General features: G+C 43.8%; 1 protein-coding gene across 10 annotated transcripts in view; it reads right to left on the bottom strand.

Annotated features, from left to right (window-relative positions):
* Positions 1–2914: 2914 nt before the first annotated feature.
* The window catches only part of LOC147710070 (butyrophilin subfamily 3 member A3-like), a 662391-nt gene continuing 644560 nt past the window's right edge, over positions 2915–20745 (bottom strand). For 8 of the 10 annotated variants that reach the window (XM_086920761.1, XM_086920762.1, XM_086920765.1 and 5 more), the window contains one exon: positions 2915–5024. In XM_086920761.1, coding sequence (XP_086776887.1) covers positions 4510–5024 — 515 coding nt within the window. In that variant the 3' untranslated portion in view covers positions 2915–4509. The remainder of the gene's footprint in view (positions 5025–20745) is intronic. The other 2 variants (XM_086920763.1, XM_086920767.1) reach the window with 1 other exon arrangement.

Genomic DNA, 20745 nt, shown 5'->3' with positions numbered 1-20745 from the left:
CTGTGTGAATCCAGGTACTGTTTCCTCCAGGTCCGCTCAGCCTGTTTGCATAGGAGCTTGAGCTGCCGAAGTTCTTCCGAGTACCATGGCATAGCCAGACTAGTCCTGTCTTTGATTTTCCGCAGCGGGCCAAAGAGTCCAGAGAAGTTAAGATTTGCTGATAGAGAGTCCCATAGCTCACATCCACATTCACTCCCAGTACAAAGCCATCTGGCAACAGAGAAGGCAAGACGGTTTGTTTGAGCAGTCTAGACCATTGTCTCCCCATTCTAGTGCCGGCCACGCTCCCTTTCTTTAAGAGAGCACTAGTGCACGAGAGGGAGAACTGGACGAGGGCGTGATCCATCCAACACTGAGGCAGGACGTCGAGTATCGAAACTCGCCCAGCGACAGCAAAAAGTAGATCGAGAATATGGCCCTTTGAGTGGGTTTTGGAAAGTACCAGTTGTTGTAACTCAATGTTGTGACAAGCTTGGACCAACTCTGCATAAGCCGTCTTGGTCGATCCCTCTGACCAAAGATTAAAGTCCCCCAACACCATCAACTTTGAGTGGGAGTGGGAGAGATCATATATTAAGTCTATGAGCTCAGGTACTGCAGATAGCGAACTGGCCGGGGGTCTGTAACATAGTAAACCTGTCAATAGCACGCTTCCATGGTCTTTGATGGAGAAGCCCAATATTTCGCACCCGGCAATAGCCTTGATGTTGAGCTGAGTGAAGTGAAGAGTCTGTCTGAAGATTATCCCAGTTCCACCTCCTCTGCCTCCCATCCTAGGATTGTGCATTATTTTGAAGCCAGGGGGACATGCTGTCCCTAGTTCCACTGAACTAGTCGGTGTTGTCCAAGTCTCTGTCATGAAGAGAACGTCAAGATGGGAGGACTCAATAAGTAATGCAATTTCATCACAATGTTTGATGAGTGATCGCACATTCAGCAAACCACAAGACAAGGTGGCTTGGTTATTACTTGCGGGATTGTTCTTTTGGTTACTGACTAGACCAAGATTGAGGCGTACAAGTTCGTCACAGGAATAGGAGTACATGGGTACATCTTGGTTCCACGAGGTAGTACTATCGGCGCCCGGCGCGTCCTGTGCGCGAACGGGCGCAAACGGGCTTACCTCTGGCGCACCTCCGGCGCTCTGCCGGCTCGCCCGCTGCGCGCCTACGCTGCGCGCTTTAGGGGCGTCCATGCTATATAGCCGTAGGCGCAAGAGTCCTGTAGTGCGATCACTATCCCCCCAACCAAGATGGCGCCAGCAATTCGGCACTTCCTGGTTCCCTCACTCACCCAAGATGGCGGCTACCAACACCGCAACGCGATGTTCCCGGGAGCCTTAAGTGCCCTGAAGCGATCGATTTCCCGCAAAATGCGGAATGAGGTCACAATTTATAGTGCAGGTAAGAGGGTAAGAATAATGCTAGATAAAACGCGATAAGCGAGGTAGCGCCTAGCGCCAAGAGCAATAGCGCGAGCGCGCAGTATAATTAATAGATTTTAAAAATTAAAACAACAATGCGGCAATAGGTACAGCAGCGCTCAATGGTCAAGAAAGTCTGACCTGTCGATGGGGGAGCTCTGCTTTTATGCACTACCAGGCGCAAGAGTCCTGTAGTGCGATCACTATCCCTCCAACCAAGATGGCGCCAGCAATTAGGCACTTCCTGGTTCCCTCACTCACCCAAGATGGCGGCTACCAACACCGCAACGCGATGTCCCCGGGAGCCCTAAGTGCCCTGAAGCGATCGATTTCCCGCAAAATGCGGAATGAGGTCACAATTTATAGTGCAGGTAAGAGGGTAAGAATAATGCTAGATAAAACGCGATAAGCGAGGTAGCGCCTAGCGCCAAGAGCAATAGCGCGAGCGCGCAGTATAATGAATAGATTTTAAAAATTAAAACAACAATGCGGCAATAGGTACAGCAGCGCGCAATGGTCAAGAAAGTCTGACCTGTCGATGGGGGAGATCTGCTTTTATGCACTACCAGGCGCAGGAGTCCTGTAGTGCGATCACTATCCCTCCAACCAAGATGGCGCCAGCAATTCGGCACTTCCCGGTTCCCTCACTCACCCAAGATGGCGGCTACCAACACCGCAACGCGATGTCCCCGGGAGCCCTAAGTGCCCTGAAGCGATCGACTTCCCGCAAAATGCGGAATTAGGTCACAATTTATAGTGCAGGTAAGAGGGTAAGAATAATGCTAGATAAAACGCGATAAGCGAGGTAGCGCCTAGAGCCAAGAGCAATAGCGCGAGCGCGCAGTATAATGAATAGATTTTAAAAATTAAAACAACAATGCGGCAATAGGTACAGCAGCGCGCAATGGTCAAGAAAGTCTGACCTGTCGATGGGGGAGATCTGCTTTTATGCACTACCAGGCGCAAGAGTCCTGTAGTGCGATCACTATCCCCCCAACCAAGATGGCGCCAGCAATTCGGCACTTCCTGGTTCCCTCACTCACCCAAGATGGCGGCTACCAACACCGCAACGCGATGTCCCCGGGAACCCTAAGTGCCCTGAAGCGATCGATTTTCCGCAAAATGCAGAATGAGGTCACAATTTATAGTGCAGGTGAGAGGGTAAGAATAATGCTAGATAAAACGCAATAAGCGAGGTAGCGCCTAGCGCCAAGAGCAATAGTGCGAGCGCGCAGTATAATGAATAGATTTTAAAAATTAAAACAACAATGCGGCAATAGGTACAGCAGCGTGCAATGGTCAAGAAAGTCTGACCTGTCGATGGGGGAGCTCTGCTTTTATGCACTACCAGGCGCAAGAGTCCTGTAGTGCGATCACTATCCCCCCAATCAAGATGGCGCCAGCAATTCGGCACTTCCCGGTTCCCTCACTCACCCATGATGGCAGCTACCAACACCGCAACGCGAGGTCCCCGGGAGCCCTAAGTGCCCTGAAGCGATCGATTTCCCGCAAAATGCGGAATGAGGTCACAATTTATAGTGCAGGTAAGAGGGTAAGAATAATGCTAGATAAAACGCGATAAGCGAGGTAGCGCCTAGCGCCAAGAGCAATAGTGCGAGCGCGCAGTATAATGAATAGATTTTAAAAATTAAAACAACAATGCAGCAATAGGTACAGCAGCGCGCAATGGTCAAGAAAGTCTGACCTGTCGATAGGGGAGCTCTGCTTTTATGCACTACCAGGCGCAAGAATCCTGTAGTGCGATCACCTGCCTGCTGCAAAGAACATGTGCTTGTGTTTCCTGTGATTTTTGAGGCAACAATAAAAATGTAAAGTTAACTTTGGAAATTAATGTTCCTGCCGGAGACAAATCGGAGTTTTATCTAGTGGCTGTTTCCACTGATGCTAAAGTTTCGCAGAGGATTAAGATGCCTGCTGCAAAGAGCATTTCCTTGTGTGCTCAGAGGCTTTCAGGTGACAATAAAAATGTAAATGTAACTTTGGCGATTAAGGTTCCTGCGTGAGAGAGAAGGAAGGTGTATCTAGTGGCTGTATCCTTGAGGGAGTATGTGGGGAGGTGTGGGGTCTACAGCGGAACTAGATTTCACTTTACTAAAAAGTGATGGAAGAGTTTATTTGGTAATGGGGAGGGGGAGTTTGTGAGGCAAACGGTGGGTGAGTCCAGAGTCTTTCTCTTTGGGGTAGAATTTGTTTTTTTTATTGTATTTATAGGGAACAGTACACTTCAGAGATTAAAAAAAAAAAGTTGCTAGATCATTGCAATGAGTGACTGTGGGTTCTGGGAAATGGCCGCCAACCGATGTGGTTAGGGATTGAACAATTTGGGAACACAAACAGTAAACGTAAGCGTTACAGAGAGGCTGGTAGTTTCGTTGTTTTCAATCGATATTTTACTATTATAAACTTGTTTGATTGTCCATGGGGCCGTGCATATTACATTTACCCTTGTTGCCCTTTCAATAGTTTGCAGACAAGCATTATTAATCAAATTATAATTGGTGATTTTTGTTGTATAGATGCATATGCCACCGACATGCACCCCAGCACACTACCCACATGCATCCCACCAAAACACACATTATAACAACACACCACACCATGCCACTGCCCCACGCCACTGCACTAGACACCAAGTTTGTAGTACGGAGCACAGCAGCCACACTGCTGCACAACATACCTTAGAAACATTGCCAAAGCCAATAGTCTGGCTAAAGACTAAAGGTCTGAAAGGCGAGACCTATTGGCTATGCCAATGCTTGTTTGATTCTGCAGAGACTTTATCATATGTTACATGATGTTTGCTGCATGATTCACGGCAAACATTGTCTGCCCTTGTTTTAAAAATGTACAAGGAAAGAGATACATAGTTTCAGGTGAGGCTTCTGGTTGTCATGGAAACAGGTGAGAGGGTCATTGTGAAGAAGGTTCTTGGAATGTTGGAGTTTAAACCGTAGATGACAGTTGAGGGGCAGGGAGGGGGGGGGCTCACACAAGCCCTAGCTCCACTCTTCCCTTGTAGCGGGGGGTGGGAGGGAAGGATGAGGGTCTGAAGCTCCCTGCAGCTCTCACACCAGCCTCAGCTCCGCTTCTCCCCAGAGATGGAAGTACGGGAAGAGCCTCTGTGTGAAGGGGGCCTGCGGGAAGGAGTAAAGAAGCTCCATGGAGTCAGCATTGTACAGAGACAGCTGCCCCCCCTCGTAGTCCAGATACACCCCCAGCTTCAGGGGCTTCTCACGAGGGGACAGAGGGGTCTTAGGGGAGGTGAGAGCCCAGTACTGACCATTCCACCCCCACACAGCCCAGACTCCCCCCTCAGGTGACCATGTGAAGTCTTCCTTCCTGTTCACAGACTCTGCTGCGACCCCGACATGCCACCATGTCCCCTCCTGCAGCGGCTGCACCTCCCAGTAATGTCTGCCGGAGGTGAACCCCTCGCTCCCCAGCACGCAGGGCCAGAGGTAGGTGAATCTCTTGGGGGTGTCCGGCAGGGTCTGTTCTGTGTACGTCCGTCTCACTCGTCTCCCCCCCTCAGACAGGAGGAGCTCAGGATGAGCCGTGTCAGGATCCAGAGTCACCATCACTGCAGAGAAGAGATTCACAATTAGAGATTTAAAGACACAAAGAAAGGCTGTAATTACTGCTTCTATTTTACATATGATGAATTTACACCTCATCTGGAAGGAGCACGCGGCGCTAGAGAGCGCGCAGCACTAGACTGCTCACTACACTAAAGCGCACAGCACTAGACTGCTCACTACACTAAAGCGCACAGCACTAGACTGATCACTACTCTAAAGCGTGCAGCACTAGACAGCTCACCAGTGGCGGTTTCTCTTTATGGGCGTTGGGGCTCCGCCCCAGGCAATTTAGCCCCAGGCAATTTATCACGTTTCTTACGTGGTTTTTATATTTTCATAACTTTATTATTGTCCATTTTAATTAAAAAAAAATCAAAAAGAACGAACACAAAGAACACGGGGCACTACTAAGTCTCCTGCCCCCCACTGCCAATACCGCCGCGCTGCACGGCCGGCTGAGACCCTCACAGCCCCGAAGGCTGTGATGTCATCAGCTCGGCAATATACAGCATGGAAGCCCAGTCTCCACCCCCTGATGGCGTGGAGATTAAGTTAGCCCCGGGCGTTTTTAACACAAGCCCGGGATTGCTAACGTCTCCACGTCAATCAGGTGGAGGAGGAGGAGAGCTGGCTGTCCTGTGGATTCGGAGTGTCACCCCTCCCAACTTGTTACAGGGCGTGGTGAGACCCACCCTGTGTGTGACGAGTTGGGATCTGCGCAGACTCCGACTTCTTCCCGCCGCCGCGCAAGTAGGAGAAGAAGAGACTAGCAGCCATTTTACACTGAGTGACGGACTTCAGTGTTTTTCAGCTAGCTTTCACACTAACGGTCCGGAGCCTCTGAAGGAAAGCAGTCGACTCTACCGGTCGTGCCCTGCAGCAGCAGCCTAGCCATTCATTTTGGTTGCAGGCAGGCTGGGCAGACCGGTCACTGAGACGACTGTGAAAGTGCTGTTACTGAAGTGAACTCGGGCAGGTAGGGCCCCACGCGGCCACAAGTTTTTACTTTATTTTGCGCACATCGCAATGCATCCCAGTCTGTGTAATTAAGCCAGGAATGTTGTCTGTCTTCTTCTAATGCCCCGGCGCTCTCCTCCCCCCTTGTCATGATTGCATTTGCTGCCTGGCTGCCAGTAAACAAAAAAATGTACTACAGTGCAGTCAAATCCTACCTCGGGGCGACCGAACGGCCCTTTCCCAGGCTGACGACTATAAATGAGGCTGTGTGTGTATTGTGTAACATGAGAGAGCGACACGCGTAGTAACCATTGTATAATGTTTATAATGAATGATGCAGACGTTGTATTAATCACAACAGCACCACACGTGGCACTGACTTGATTGAACTAATCAAAGCACCACAAACCCACCTGACTTAGACTCAGAGTTGTTATTAGGTTGTGAAATGTCCGAGTGCAGAATGGAAGAGAGTGAAGTTATGCACATACTGAAAGTGTTCAGACATACAGATTTTAAATACATATGGACCAGGACACGAATGGAACTGGACTCAGGTTGGCAACTGGAACAACAAAACGAACTGGTCAACATGGCAAGGACAAGGAGGCAGGGAAACTACGTCATTCCCGGATTGGAGGGGTGTCTCCACCTACAACAGGTTTGACTGCCTGGAGATGGTGGACTGACCATCAACAGTCCAGGGACTGGAAAAGGAGATCACACCTCTACCTGATCTACCATCCTCAACCCTAGCAAATCTCCCTCAATCCCGAAGTCCGCAGGCTAGAATGATGCTCTTACCTCCCACAGTAGACACAACTGCAACAGATATAAATAATACTGAGGCGGAAGGTTCTCACCAACCAGTCCCGTCCCGGTGTACCATTAATGCAATCAACGCTACTAACCCCAACAATGGTGTTTCTTTATTTTCCCCTCTTAACAACGTCAATCGTGCATCCTTGGATCCACCTGCACAGACAAGAAGCCCTGTACCTATTAATGAAACAGAGTCGTTCCAGCTAGTATCAATATTGTTCTGGAACGTGGCAGGTCTCCGAACTAAGATCTTATCTACTCCTTGGTTGGACTTTGTTACCACACACCAGATAATCTGTTTGCAAGAGACTTGGACAATCGATCCACTGCACATACAGGGTTACCTAACGTTTCATACACCGGCCTGCCCATCAACTCATGGTAGACCGATGGGGGGCCTTGTTATTTATATTTCAAACAAACTTGAAGTAAGAAAAACTTTTATAAAATGTGCTACACCGAATTACCAAATTCTTTTGATTATTTTTAAAAACGGTACATCATACTGCATAATTAATTTTTATAATAATCTATCTCCGATAGACTGTACGAAAACTGTGTCAGAAATTACCATGTCTATAAGCGAACAACGCGCTAAACATTCACCCACACTGTGTAATGTAATATGGGGTGGCGATTTCAATGTACAACTGTGCCCAAAATATAGGACAACTGATTGTGGCCTTTCAGACGAAAACGACTGCCCACTGACACATTTTATTCACTCCCCGGTAGGAGATTCCATTAACGAAAGTTTAATGTTTTTAGAACTGTTGTATGCCAATGAACTTGTCGACCCCCCAGTGGAATTCAAACCTACTTTCCACGGTAGGGGCTGTTTTAGTATTATAGATTTTATTTTGTGTTCATATTCTTTAAAGGGTACGCTTTTTCAGTTTACTACATGGACAGAAGTATCTGGTGACCATTTTTCCAACAGCATTGTACTGAAGTTATTTACTAATATTCATCACCCTACACTGAAGAGTTTACTGACTCAAAATGCATTAATTATGGACAGAACCAATGGTTATTCGGTGAAATGGTCCCAGGTAGACCCCCAAATAACAACAACTAAAATTGTAACCAAAGCACTCCCCTGGATAAATTTCTGCCTTGATGAGGATTCTACCCCTGAGCAAATCATTTCCAGTTTTGGGGAAATCCTCAAAACTATCCAGAGTGAACTAGTTCGAACCCACAAATCAGGTACCCATCCAGGTCCAAAATGGTTCAACACGGCATGTCGAAAAGCATTAAACGCCCTAAAGAAAGAACTCCATAATCCAGTCAGAGACAAGGCCAAAATAGCTAAGTTAAGATCTGAATATAAGCAGGCCCAAATTAGATGTAAAAAAGAGACCAAGGAAAAACTATGGGCACAGCTACATGAGAGCTGCCAAACAAAGAACAGCTCTCAGTTCTGGCAAGTTGTAAAATCTCCTTTCTTGCTTGAGGCCAAATCCCATCAATACCTAGACGTAGCAGTGTCCGCGGACGAGTGGGTGATTCACTTTTCTAAGATCTTTAGTGATCTCCCCTCGGACAGTGCGGCACAACTCAATCAAGAACCTAGATCCCCAAGAAAAGGAGTGTACCCAATTGATCTATCCTTTACCCTGGGGGAGGTTATAAGCGCACTATCCTCCTCAAAAACTGGAAAGGCTCCTGGCCCGGACGGCGTCCCATTAGATATATTTGTCTCTAATATCGACCTATGGTCTCCAGCTAATGACAGCAGTTCTTAGCACTGGCCTTCTGGATTCTTGGTCTTCCTCCATACTTCTTCCTATTTTTAAAAAAGGGGATAGAAATGACCCTGCCTGCTACAGGCCCATCTCCCTCCTGGATTCATTGGGAAAAGTCGCGGGTCGCCTAATCCTTGACCGTTTGCAGGATTGGGCGGCAGAGAATAACATCATCACCGACCTCCAGTATGGATTCCGGGAGGGACTGGGCACTGTTGAACAGGCTTTAAATTTAGCACTTCTAATAGAAAAGTATGTGGGAGCCAAACGGGGAAACCTATACATGGTTTACGTCGACCTTAGTGCGGCGTTTGACTGTGTAATTCATGCCAAGCTATGGCCCATCCTGGAGAAATTGGGGGTGGACCCGCCGCTAATCAAATTCTTGCGCGAGCTTTATTCTGAAGCTTCGGCTCGCGTAAGGTTTGGAACAGGTGGTGAATTAACATCTTCCTTTCAAATAACACGTGGAGTTAGGCAGGGTTGCGTCCTGGCTCCCTTCTTGTTTAATTTATACACGAATGGTTTGGAAGCAGCCATGCTTGAAGGGAGCCAGGACCTACCTACCATTAACCATCGCCCTATCCCAGCATTGCTCTACGCTGATGATTCAGTTATCTTTGCTAGATCCCTGGTACAATTGCAGAAGCAACTAGACAAATACTGCAACTATATGCTTTCCCTGGGGTTAAAGGTAAATAAGACCAAGACCTTTGTTATGAAAACGGGGCCCAAGGTGACTAGCTCGAAGTATCTCTCTATCGAGCATTCAAAACTAGAACAAGTCAGGGAATACCCCTATTTGGGTATACTAATAGATGACCAGCTAACGTGGAAAAGGGCACTGGTAACCAGAAAACTGCTATACCAGCGTGCTACATCTGCCCTAATTTCATTTTCTAGAAAACTGGGTAAGCCATCTCCCCCCGCACTACTTAAAATCCACCAAGCTAAGTGCCAGAGCATTGCTACATATGGGGCTGGCGTATGGGGTTATGTAAATACGGCCGAACTCCAAAAAATTCAAAATGGCTTCGTAAAATATCTGTTGGCCCTTCCCCAGAGTGCCCCCACATACGGATGCCATACCGAGCTTGGGATTGACTACCTAGCTGATTACATCAAATGTCAACCAATGCTCCTATGGCATCGTATCTGGTCTAAGCCTGAATGTCATCTTACTCGGGCCCTGATCTCGGATTGCCTGGGGCTGTCCTCTTGGAAAAAGATCCCATGGTTGGCTTACGTTGTCAACTTCTTGGAAGATTTGGATCTTAACCAATACGTAACAGAGCCGTCATTAATCAGTGAACTAAGTAGAAAAACCTTTAAGTGCCATTGTCTTAACCATCTTAGGGAACTTCGTTTGAGCGGCGAATTACCCAAGCAATCAAATGCCCACGTTATGATGGTACAAGTTTCTCCAGGCTTACAGCCTTACCTCACTTATTATTTGACTAACTACGAAAAATACCTTATAACCAGGTTTCGTTTTAATTTGTTTTTCCGATTGATAACCTTCCCAAACCCATTAAATTGGTCCCACAATCTAGAGAAATGCCCATGCGATAAGGTCTCATCCCAATCCACCTTGCATGTAGCTTTTTTCTGTTATTATTACGCCACACCCCGCAAACGCTGGGTTTTGCCCGTGTTGCGTCAGATGGGGTTGAGGACCTGTCGACCAGCGCTTCTTGCATTGCAACAGCCAAATTCACAACACGAGGCTAAAAGCCTGGCAATGTATTTGAAATCATGTATAATAATACGCAAAACAACAAGGAACGAGGATCTAACACTTTGAAACATTGTGCTGGTAGTTGACTGAAAGTGTATTTTTCCCTTCTGTTATTTTTTCTGTAACGTTATAGGCTTTTTTAAATTGTATTATAATATTGTAATAGCATTATTTGTTTCGCATTTATGTAAATATGTATTTTTAAAATTATGATGTACTTTTTATGGTTAACTAATTGTCTAACCGAATAAAAGAATGTGAATGTGAATGAATGAAAAATACATATGAGTCACAGTGTAAATTGGGGGAGTAAATAGGTCTTGTTTAGGTGTGCAATGGAAACAAGCACGGTGCTCCTTTGGACTTATGTTTGGATAGAGCGAACATTTATTGCATTTGCATCCTGGCTAACTAAGATGGTGTTTCTCATGCAAATGGCACATGATGCATTCTTGTCACAATTCCCTCGAGACAACCATCTGCCAAGACGACATCTGTAGTTTAATCCCGATCTTGAAATGCCTTCACACCCCTCTCCTCTACATTGCCAAAATCTCCTTCACCCAAGGAACCTCGAAAATTAGAAAGTTAATTCCCTCTCTGCAGAAAAAGCTCACTGTGCCTGGATCCAGACATTCATGCAACTACGCCCGTCACCCACCATTCATTGGAAAAATAAAATACGCAGACTCCCATTGATTCAGTCTGAGAGCTAGTTCAAGGTCGGACGCGTTCGTCAATGTCTTGGGCCAAAGCTCTGCTTTCATTGCTCTTCGAACCACAGATAAATTATCTGCGGTTCGAAGAGCAATGAAAGCAGAGCTTAATAAATATGTCTTCTTCCCATTAAATCCTCTATGGATCACTTGCCATTGGCGTGCGTGAGGCTGAATAGACAGTGTTTGCCTGTCCTGAAATTAGTAATTACTGGGAGTGGGACCCACCGGCCACCTCGTGGGTGTGACGAGTGCAAACTCCTTCAGGTCTCGGCCGGGCCTACAGTTTAGAAAGGTGCATAGAAATGGTGTTGAAGAAGGTGTAAGGCCAAGGATCGCGGCTCTTTAGAGAGAAATGGTGAAAGAAATGCTCAGGCTCAGGCTGGTCAGAAGTCAGATGCAATGAATGATGATGAAAGGTGCAGGGCCCGGCGCCGGCGGTTGTTACTGGTGCAAATCTAATAGAAAATTAAATGTAATTAAGAACAACCCTGCCTTGAACAAAAGAAATCTGGAATTCTTTTCGTGTGCTCACTGCTTTTAAAACTGCTGTGATGATGCTGATGAACCCATTGTTTTGACAAAAATAAAGCTGTTGAAAGTGTGGTCTAATTAGGGGCTTTAAGTGTCCGGGTCCTGCAGTTCTATAAAGCAAATGCTGAGACTGGTTGTAACTTCAAAGATACACTGCTCGTTATAGTTATTCCACAGTCTCAACATTTCCGAACTGAGGCAGGTAGGTTATGCTCTGATCTTCTAAATACCATTCATCCTTAGGGTGTCATTGTGCCATGAGGCGTGTAAACTTTCATTATCTACTCGATTTCACATTACTATGGTGGATATGTATATATTTTTTTAACGTGCTATTGCTTTGCAATTGTATTTTTCTAGCCACGCATAATACTCCGTTCATGGGAACTAATGGCCTTCAAAAAATGCCTCCAGGATTTCATGCTTGGCTCGTATTGTGCACCCTGGCCTGAACATTGCTTTAAAATGTTAAGGTGACACACTTGTTCAAAAATAGCTTCCCAGCGGGAGTGCTGCATTCCCATTTCTTGGCTGCCAAGTTCGGTAGGATTTTTAGTTGCCATGGAGGGGGCACATAATCTGCCTGGGGTAGCCAGACAACTGCAGGGCTGAACATACACATGGTGCATTCTTCAACACCAAATGCGTAGGACCTTGTACGGGGGTAGGGGTGAGGGCAGCCAGGTAAGGCTGGCAGCCAGGGCAGGGAGGACATAGCTGTTGTGCGTCTGCCTTGCTGACACCCAGCCACTAGTAGCACAACACCGGGCGCAGGGATCTCAGGGCAGACTTGGCTGGTTTTAGCTCGTGAGAAAGTGTCACTCATAGTTGTTGAAATGTCACTCATAATTATTTCACAGAAATTATGAAAATGTCACACATGGCAATCTGAAACCTTGGCAGCTATGAGTATTTAACCACATGTTGTCGCACTTAATGCACATGGTGAGCACGTGTATGTATGCATTAGCATATATGTGTGGCTATCTGTCCCAGTAATGCACATTTCTTGAGGGTTTATGTGTAAACTGTTTGAATCTCAGTAGGGGTACTGTTGCCTTTACTTCTAATGAGTCGGACAACATGCTTCACTCACTTAACTACGAGCCGGGCCCTCGGTAATTACAGTACAATGGCTGCAAAACCAGCTGAAGCATCACTGTGAAAAACATTAGATATTACATATTTGTCAACTAAAAAATATAAAGATGTCAATGAAAGATAAAGGTAAAATGGATACAGATTGCAATGCTTGAAAAAATAACTTATAGGACTCCAGACATGCTTTAACTGTTCCTGAACGACACAAATGGGTGTTATGTTGTGTAGTACTGGTGGTGATCTCTCAAGATTAATTAAGGGTTTTGTATAAAGAGTGTCACTGAAAAAGCACCTTTTGCAGATTTCAGCTGCCTTCACAGTGATTTCATTTAAATATGCAGACTAGAAGTCCTCATTACTGTACTCAGCATACGACGTTAATACCTGTATAGCGGTGACACATACCCAATGACAGCCAGGTGACTGAGTAAACATTTCTTGCACATTGCTGTAAGTGTTCAAATGATGTGAATAAAACACCATCCTGCCAGCACGATCGTGGATAAATGTCCTTTATCACGAATCCCTTCCAGCACGCATACCCTCTTACCATATTTTTGAATCAATTGCTATTTCATTTTTGTGCCTGTTTCAAGACCACTTATTGCACACTTACATGATTTTAAGAGAGTTCCCATTTTGTGATCCTGTGCTCTAAATACAAACCTTTTTTCCTCCTCTATCCTTCTGCGTGCTATCATTCCAAATCCAAATAACTGACTAACCTATCCACTACTTAAAATGTACTTGCATGTTTCATATACTTTACTAATTCAACACTAATCCTCTATGGGTCCCAATTTTTTATGTTTAGAAAGTCACAAGCAAACCATGACTCTTTTGACTCTTTTAATTTAAATGTTGTTGGAGGCATCCACTCCCACTCTTATGCATTCCTCCATTCACCTATGCAATTACATCCACACATCCTACCCCTACCCATGCCCCCAGCTATGCACTCACTTAATCTTTGGCCCAACACCCTTGAACGCACACTTATCCTGCTCAGTTATCCACATGGATCTGCGTAATGTTGTATATCCACCCATACCTATTCATTCCTGAACCACCTTCAACCAAGCACATATCCATCCACTCTTAGCTGCGCATTGATCCATCCTCTAACACCCGGCTGTTCACCCATATGTTCGCATGTGCATCAAGCTACTTATGTGATTAACACCGATCCACCATAATATGCACATACAGTCATCCAACAGTCTCTTTAACTATGTATTCCTCTTAACAGCCATCAAAGCATCCATTGACAACCACCTGTGTTTGCATGTTGCCATTTGTGTATTGTCTCACTGCATATCTCTCTACATTTTGTCTGTATATTCTTCTTGGTATGCTTATAGTGCAACATGAATGTGTTTGCTGTTTATGTATCTAAACAACAACAAAGACATTACACACAAGCATTGGCATAGCCAATAGGTCTCACCTTTGGGACTTTATAAGTGTTTAGTTATCCAGCACAATATCCCAGGTGCAACAACATCAACTGTTGCATGGCTAAACACTTATATATGGTCCCAAAGGCGAGACCTCTTGGCTATGCCATTGCTTGTTCTTAATTATTATTATTTAGTAGAAATGTAGTGAAACGTGAGAAATATAATGCATACTTGATTTTATACACTGTTAAAAGGAAAGCATTTATAATGAGGCGCCTGAAAAACCACCACCTCAGCTGCTGCTGAATAATTCTCTGACACGTTGTAAAAGCTTTCTAATAACCTGTTTTGGATCTGGTTCGTGAGGTACTGGGCTGGGCACGTGTAAGCGTTAATGCATCTGACAGCCCAGGCCTCTCTTGGGGCCTTGTTGGCGCAGTCTGGCTTGTAATTAATGTGGCCGAGTATATTGCTGTAGGTTTAACTTTATCCCAGATACTGTGATTGTCAATTACAGTAGCATCCCTTCTTCCAACTAAACTACACTCAGAAAGGCCCACTAGTCTCCAAAATACAAGTGGCAGGGCATGTGCTGGGTGTATTAAAAGATTAGATAGATGAGTTTGACGTTATTTAAGGTGTTGTGCTTGTGCCTCATTCCAGTTCCTGTTGAAAGAGTTGGACGGTCTCTGTCTAAACGTACATAAGGTGGATTTCTGGAAGTATGCTGAAGGGGCATGTATGTGCGTCTCATGCCACCTTCACAAATGCCAAATTGTGCATTTTTAAAAGAAGTCGCAAATTACCACCAACTACAAGTTGGTGGTAATTTGCGATTTCTTAACCTAAATTCACAAATCCAAAATGCTACATACATAGCATTTAAGGAATCGCAAAATTGTGATTCCTTAAATGCTAAAGAAAAATAAGGAATCGCTAATTTTTGTGATTCCTTATTTTGCGAATTGTTGTTGCATGCAAAAATACAGTTTGCGATACGCAAACGCCGGAATTCTGCAAATTCCGGCCTTTGCGAATCACAAACGGCTTGATACATCTAGGCCATGATTGTTAACTTAGTGAAACTGTTCATTTTGTGATAGGTGTATGTTAATTCAGACAGCTTTAAAGCAGTATTGAATGTGATGACATGGAAATTGTTGAATATACTTTAGCATGTCTGTTTACATTTCTACACCTAAATGCACGCAATTGAGATTTTGACACTAAGGCTGGTGAGGTGACTGCAGTACACTGATGTAATGAAACCTAAAAAGGCCCCATGCAAGGTGCATTAAGCATGCAAGAACCCCCAGGATATTCGGTTTTCAACTGTTTTTCGCCCTCTAGTCTGAGTATATACAGGACTGTAGGTTTCAATTGTTCAAGCTGTTCAGTGGTTTCTGCTGTGTATCCAGTGGACACCATTCTCAAAGCTTACGTCCTTTTTACCTTTTCACAGGCACCAGGGAGGAAATCAGCAGATAGTTTAACAGGCAGCGGACAGTAAACCAGCAGAAAGCTTTTCAACAGGTACCAGAGGAAATCAACAGATAGCTTGACAAGCACCAGGGAGGAAATCAACAGATAGTTTATCAAAAGAAACTACAGGCAGCAGTGAGGAAACCGGCAGAAAGGTTTTCTACAGGCACTAACAGGAAATCAAGAGATAGTTTGATAAGCACAAGGAAAGTGGGTGACCTCTGTTAGGTGATACATCTATAATCTAGTTTAGGCTTTCTTTGAACTGTTCATTTTATTGTTTATCAAAATGAACACAGTTGACAGTTTACTCACAAAACCATTTTTGGGAATGACACAGGAAGATAAACTTCGGGTGAAAGGACTTGGACCTGATAAACCTGAAATAAACATTGAACAGTCTACAAAAGACCGGGGCAAGGGTTACACACGTAGATTTACACGGAGCTGGTTTGATAAAATCGAGTGGTTAACTGCCAGCTCTGCTAAGAATGCCTTGTTCTGTTTCCCCTGCTTGCTCTTTGGGGGTGAAGTTAGCTGGACTAAAACAGGAGTTACTGACCTTAAACATCTGGCAGAAAAAATAAAGAGGCATGATTCCAGTGAAGCCCACTTGACCAATATATTAAAGTTGTCTTAGTTTGGAAAATCAAATATTGCACTACAGTTAAATGAAGCCTACCGCAAGGGGGTAATCAAACACAATGAGGAGGTTGATAAGAACGGTTATATATTATCCAAACTGATTGACTGTGTAAAATTTTGTGGAGCTTTTGAATTGGCATTGCGCGGCCACGATGAAACTGAACATTCCCAAAATCCTGGCGTCTTCAAAGGGCTGGTTGATTTTGTATCCAGTATAGACAGTGCAATGGAAGCGCACTTAAAAAGTGCAACTGTATTTAAAGGCACTTCCAAGACAATCCAGAATGAGTTGCTTGACTGTATGCTGGAGGTAACAAAAGAAATTATTGTACAGCAAATAAGAAGCACTGATTACGTAGCTATCCAGGCCGATGATACAACTGATGTCTCTACCAAGACGCAGTCAGTACTTGTTTTCCGCTACATTGATGGCAATTCCAAGGTAGTAGAAAGATTTTGGTGCTTTTCGAATCTTAAAGATTCAACTGCAGATACAATTTCGGCATCTATTCTTAATGAACTTGAACATATTTTCCCAGAGCACAGTGGTAAAGAGAAGCTAATTGCTCAGAGCTATGATGGTGCCAGTGTCATGCGCGGTGCCTCTGGTGGGGTTCAAAAAAAGATCAGAGACATCTATCCAAATGCGCACTATGTCCATTGCTATGCCCACCAACTAAATCTAATCATGGAACAGGCTGCTTCAAAAATAACCAGATGCAGAATTTTCTTTAAAGAGTTGGGTGGTATTACTGCTTTTTTTTCCCGTTCGCCAAAACGGACTGAAGTGCTTCAACAGATAGTGGCAAAAAGAATACCGAGAGGGTCTGCAACTCGCTGGAACTTCAACATCCGAGCTGTCAATATAATTCACGAACACAGGGGTGACCTTTTAGAATGCATGAAATCTATTACAGAAGACAGTACATTTGATTCCACTTCTGTGTGTGAAGCTAAGGGCTTTACCAGGACTCTGGAAGACAGGGAGTTTCTTTTTTTTCTTTATTTGTTCCACTATATAATGCCACACGTCAATTTGTTGTATGAGCAATTAAAAAAACGAGACATTGATACTGTATCTGCCCAAAAAAACACTTCTGCCTTTATGATCAGCATCAACAAAGTACGAGAATCCATTGATAATTTGGACTCTGAATTGCCAGATGATTCTCGATTTGCAAACCGCAAACTACAGATAAACACCTTGAATCATGAAGGAAAGGAAGTATGCGACATTATTGTGGTGCATGCCAAGGAGCGCTTTGCATTTACAAGGCATCTAGTCAGTGCAACACTACTGGATAGTGAGCTGCTTAAAAAACATAGCAACAATTTTCCTACTGCAGCACTTAATGAAACAGTGGAAGCATATCCAATGCTAATTAAGTCACGATTGTGCACTGAACTATCAATCCTGTATGGAAGACAGGACTTTCAGCAGGCTACCGGTGGTGCCATGGCTTTATATATATTCTTATGTCAAAACAACTTGCATACTTCTTTTTGTGAGACTCTTAAATTGCTGAGAATTGTCATTACAACACCTATGACAACATCTGAGGCTGAAAGATGCTTTTCCACACTGAAAAGGATAAAAACATTTTTAAGGAACACAATGACCCAAGCTCGACTTAATGCATTGGCCATGCTGTCAATGGAAAAAGAACTAATAAATCAGATTCCAGATTTTAACAAGAGAACAATTGAAAGGTTTGCTCACATTAAAGAACGGCGTGCAAACTTTCTGTACAAATAGAAACCATTGAAATGCACATGGTGCTGTGAATCATTGGTGCTAACAAATATAGTTTTTGTTTACTTTGTATTGCAAGCAGCCATTCAAGTATACTGCAGGTCCAGGAACCTATGAAAGCAAATGCACCATGTGTTAAATTTATGTTTCAGTACCTTGCATGACTTGAGAGTAATTCAGACATATCATTATAAAGCCACCTAAGCTTAGTGTTGTTTCAGGGTATTAGTTAATGCACCTCTCTCTCATCCTTTTTACAAAGTTCCCCAGCAAACATGACCCAGTTTTGTGAATATCCTACACTCTGGCAAGCTTTGCATTAACTTACAAACTATAGCCTGACACACTGATACCATGCACCTTCCATTACATACTTAAAGATGGTGCATACTGGGCTACAGTCAGTCTTGTAAGAATTACAGGATACTATTTATTGGTTTCATCTTTATAGTCAGCCTGATCCAGGTATTATAGTCAGTCCTGAATACAGTCTCGTTTTACAAACTTTTGCTGTAATGCAGTGCCCTTTAGGAATAACAATTTTCTTCTGGCTATTCGTTAGATGAAGCTGTAGTTTGTTTTCTCTTTTCCTAATTGCAAACTGATACACTGTAGTGTTGCTGTGTGGTAGAGGCCTGTAGAATCCTAGACGTATTTTTTTTAACAATCTCTACCACTGGCCATCATGGACTGATACTGAGTGGATTTGTTAATAATATTACTTCATTTATAATGATAGGGTTCATTTCTGAACTGAAGAGCATACTAGATTTGACACTATTGCATATCTTTAGATCTACTCATGACTCATTACCTCATACTTACTCAACACACCATAAAAAATTCAAACAATTATTTTAAGGCGGCAGCACTTCATGTTCATCAACTCCATTACTTTAGCAGAATCTGATGCGAATTGCCATCTGCAGTGATGCAACATCTGTAAGGGAGCACTTATATTTGCATGCAAGGAGTCTGAATGTTGGCTCATTTCACTTTCATAAATGATATAACCATGTTTGTTTTCTTGTTGGAACATATAGAGTTATCTACTAGTAATATTTTGTTGGTGGCCTCATGGGTGTTAGATAATATAAATGTGTGAACCCATACAACTTTGAGAAAGTTATGTTTCTTCCATGCACCAATACATATTTCATGTAAATATACAAGTTTTGTTAAAGTACTGGTTAACCAGACACTTTAGCAGTGATGTACAAAGTATTTAAATTTAAAGTATATAAAACATACTTCTTGTACTATTAAACATTCTCTACACAAAGGTTTTGGTCATCTTCCTGCTCCTTATACATTTTTTTGAAAGGATTTTAACATGCTTTATTGTTTAAATGTAAATCTATATAAAGCATTCTCCATTACTGTTTGAACAATTGGCTTTGGGGTGAGGGATATTTACGTTTCGTGTTTCAACTGTAAAGCTAGCCGGCTCAAAGTTTGGTTGACAGTCTTAAAGATTTAATTATTTTTTTCTTCAAATGAATATTTCTATCTGTAGCCAATTATATCATATGAAGATTTCATTCACCTCCTGTGTACCTTGCTTTGAACAAATGATTCATAAAGGAAACAGACAAGCACAGGTAGGGGAAACATTTGTTGCATGCATGTATATATTTTATCTCTGTATGCTTATGTGTTTTTTGTTTATACATGGTGCCTTTATGCATGCTACTGAGTTCCGAAAAATGAACACTAACCAATATGTGATTCAATTATATGTGGAAAAAGTAGGCATTTTACTCTGATGGGCTACCTTGAATGCCATTTTATCTCAAGTAGCCAGATCCAACCTATTTATGCAACATTGTTAAAATTAATTGTGGTTTATTGCAATTTAGAATGGTTTATTCATGAGGCCTTGTAACTGATGATAGTTTTAGGGGAGGCAGTGGCCTGTTTCTGTTGAGCACAATGGCTTCCGAAAGTCTTGAAAATCCACCATTTGGCTGCTAATTTTTCAAAATTTTCTCGGGGGGAGAACCCCCCCGAACCCTCCTTAGGTGGTTCGGGCTCGCTCGCTGTGCTCGTTTGCACGCCATTATACGCCAAATATTTCCAGCCCCACCACTTTCAAATCTCACCAGCCGCCACTGCAGCTCACTACACTAAAGAGCGCAGCACTACACCGCTCACTACACTAAAGCGCGCATTCATCCAGAGCACACACTACACCAAACAGCACTACATAGAGAGGACATTCTACTGCACACGGCACTGCACCATTTTACACACACTGCTCGCAGTCACTACACTGCAGCGTGTATTCATTTACAGCACACGCTACACCAATCAGCACTAAATGGACAGGAAATTCTACTTAACACCACACTTCATCACACAGCATATTACACACACACACACACACAGTGCTCACTGCACTACTCACTACACTGCACCATACAGTGCAGCAGGTAGGACAGTGTACTAGCTACTCCAAAGTATGCTGTACTAGTCAGTACACTGGATTAGAGGGCACAGAGTAACAAAGAAACTCAAAGGTATACAGTACTACTCAGTACAGCGTATTAGATGGTACAGAGTGACAGAGCCACTACAAGGAAAAACAACTATTCAGTACACTGTATTAGATTGGCCAGAGTGAGAGAGCTGCTAGAGGTATACAGGACTATTCAGTACATTAGAAAGTACGGAGTGACAGAGCTACTAGAAGGACTATTGTACTAGTCAGTACATTGCAATAGGTGTCACAAAGTGACAGAGCTACTAGAAGTGTACTGTACTAGTCATTACACTCCATTAGATGGTACTGAGTGACAGGGCTACTCAAAAGGCATCTCTTTCTAGT

The sequence above is a fragment of the Lissotriton vulgaris genome, chromosome 5 (genome assembly GCF_964263255.1).
Source record: "Lissotriton vulgaris chromosome 5, aLisVul1.2, whole genome shotgun sequence".
In the NCBI taxonomy this organism is placed as follows: domain Eukaryota; kingdom Metazoa; phylum Chordata; class Amphibia; order Caudata; family Salamandridae; genus Lissotriton; species Lissotriton vulgaris.
This window is presented reverse-complemented; position numbering and strand designations above follow the sequence as displayed.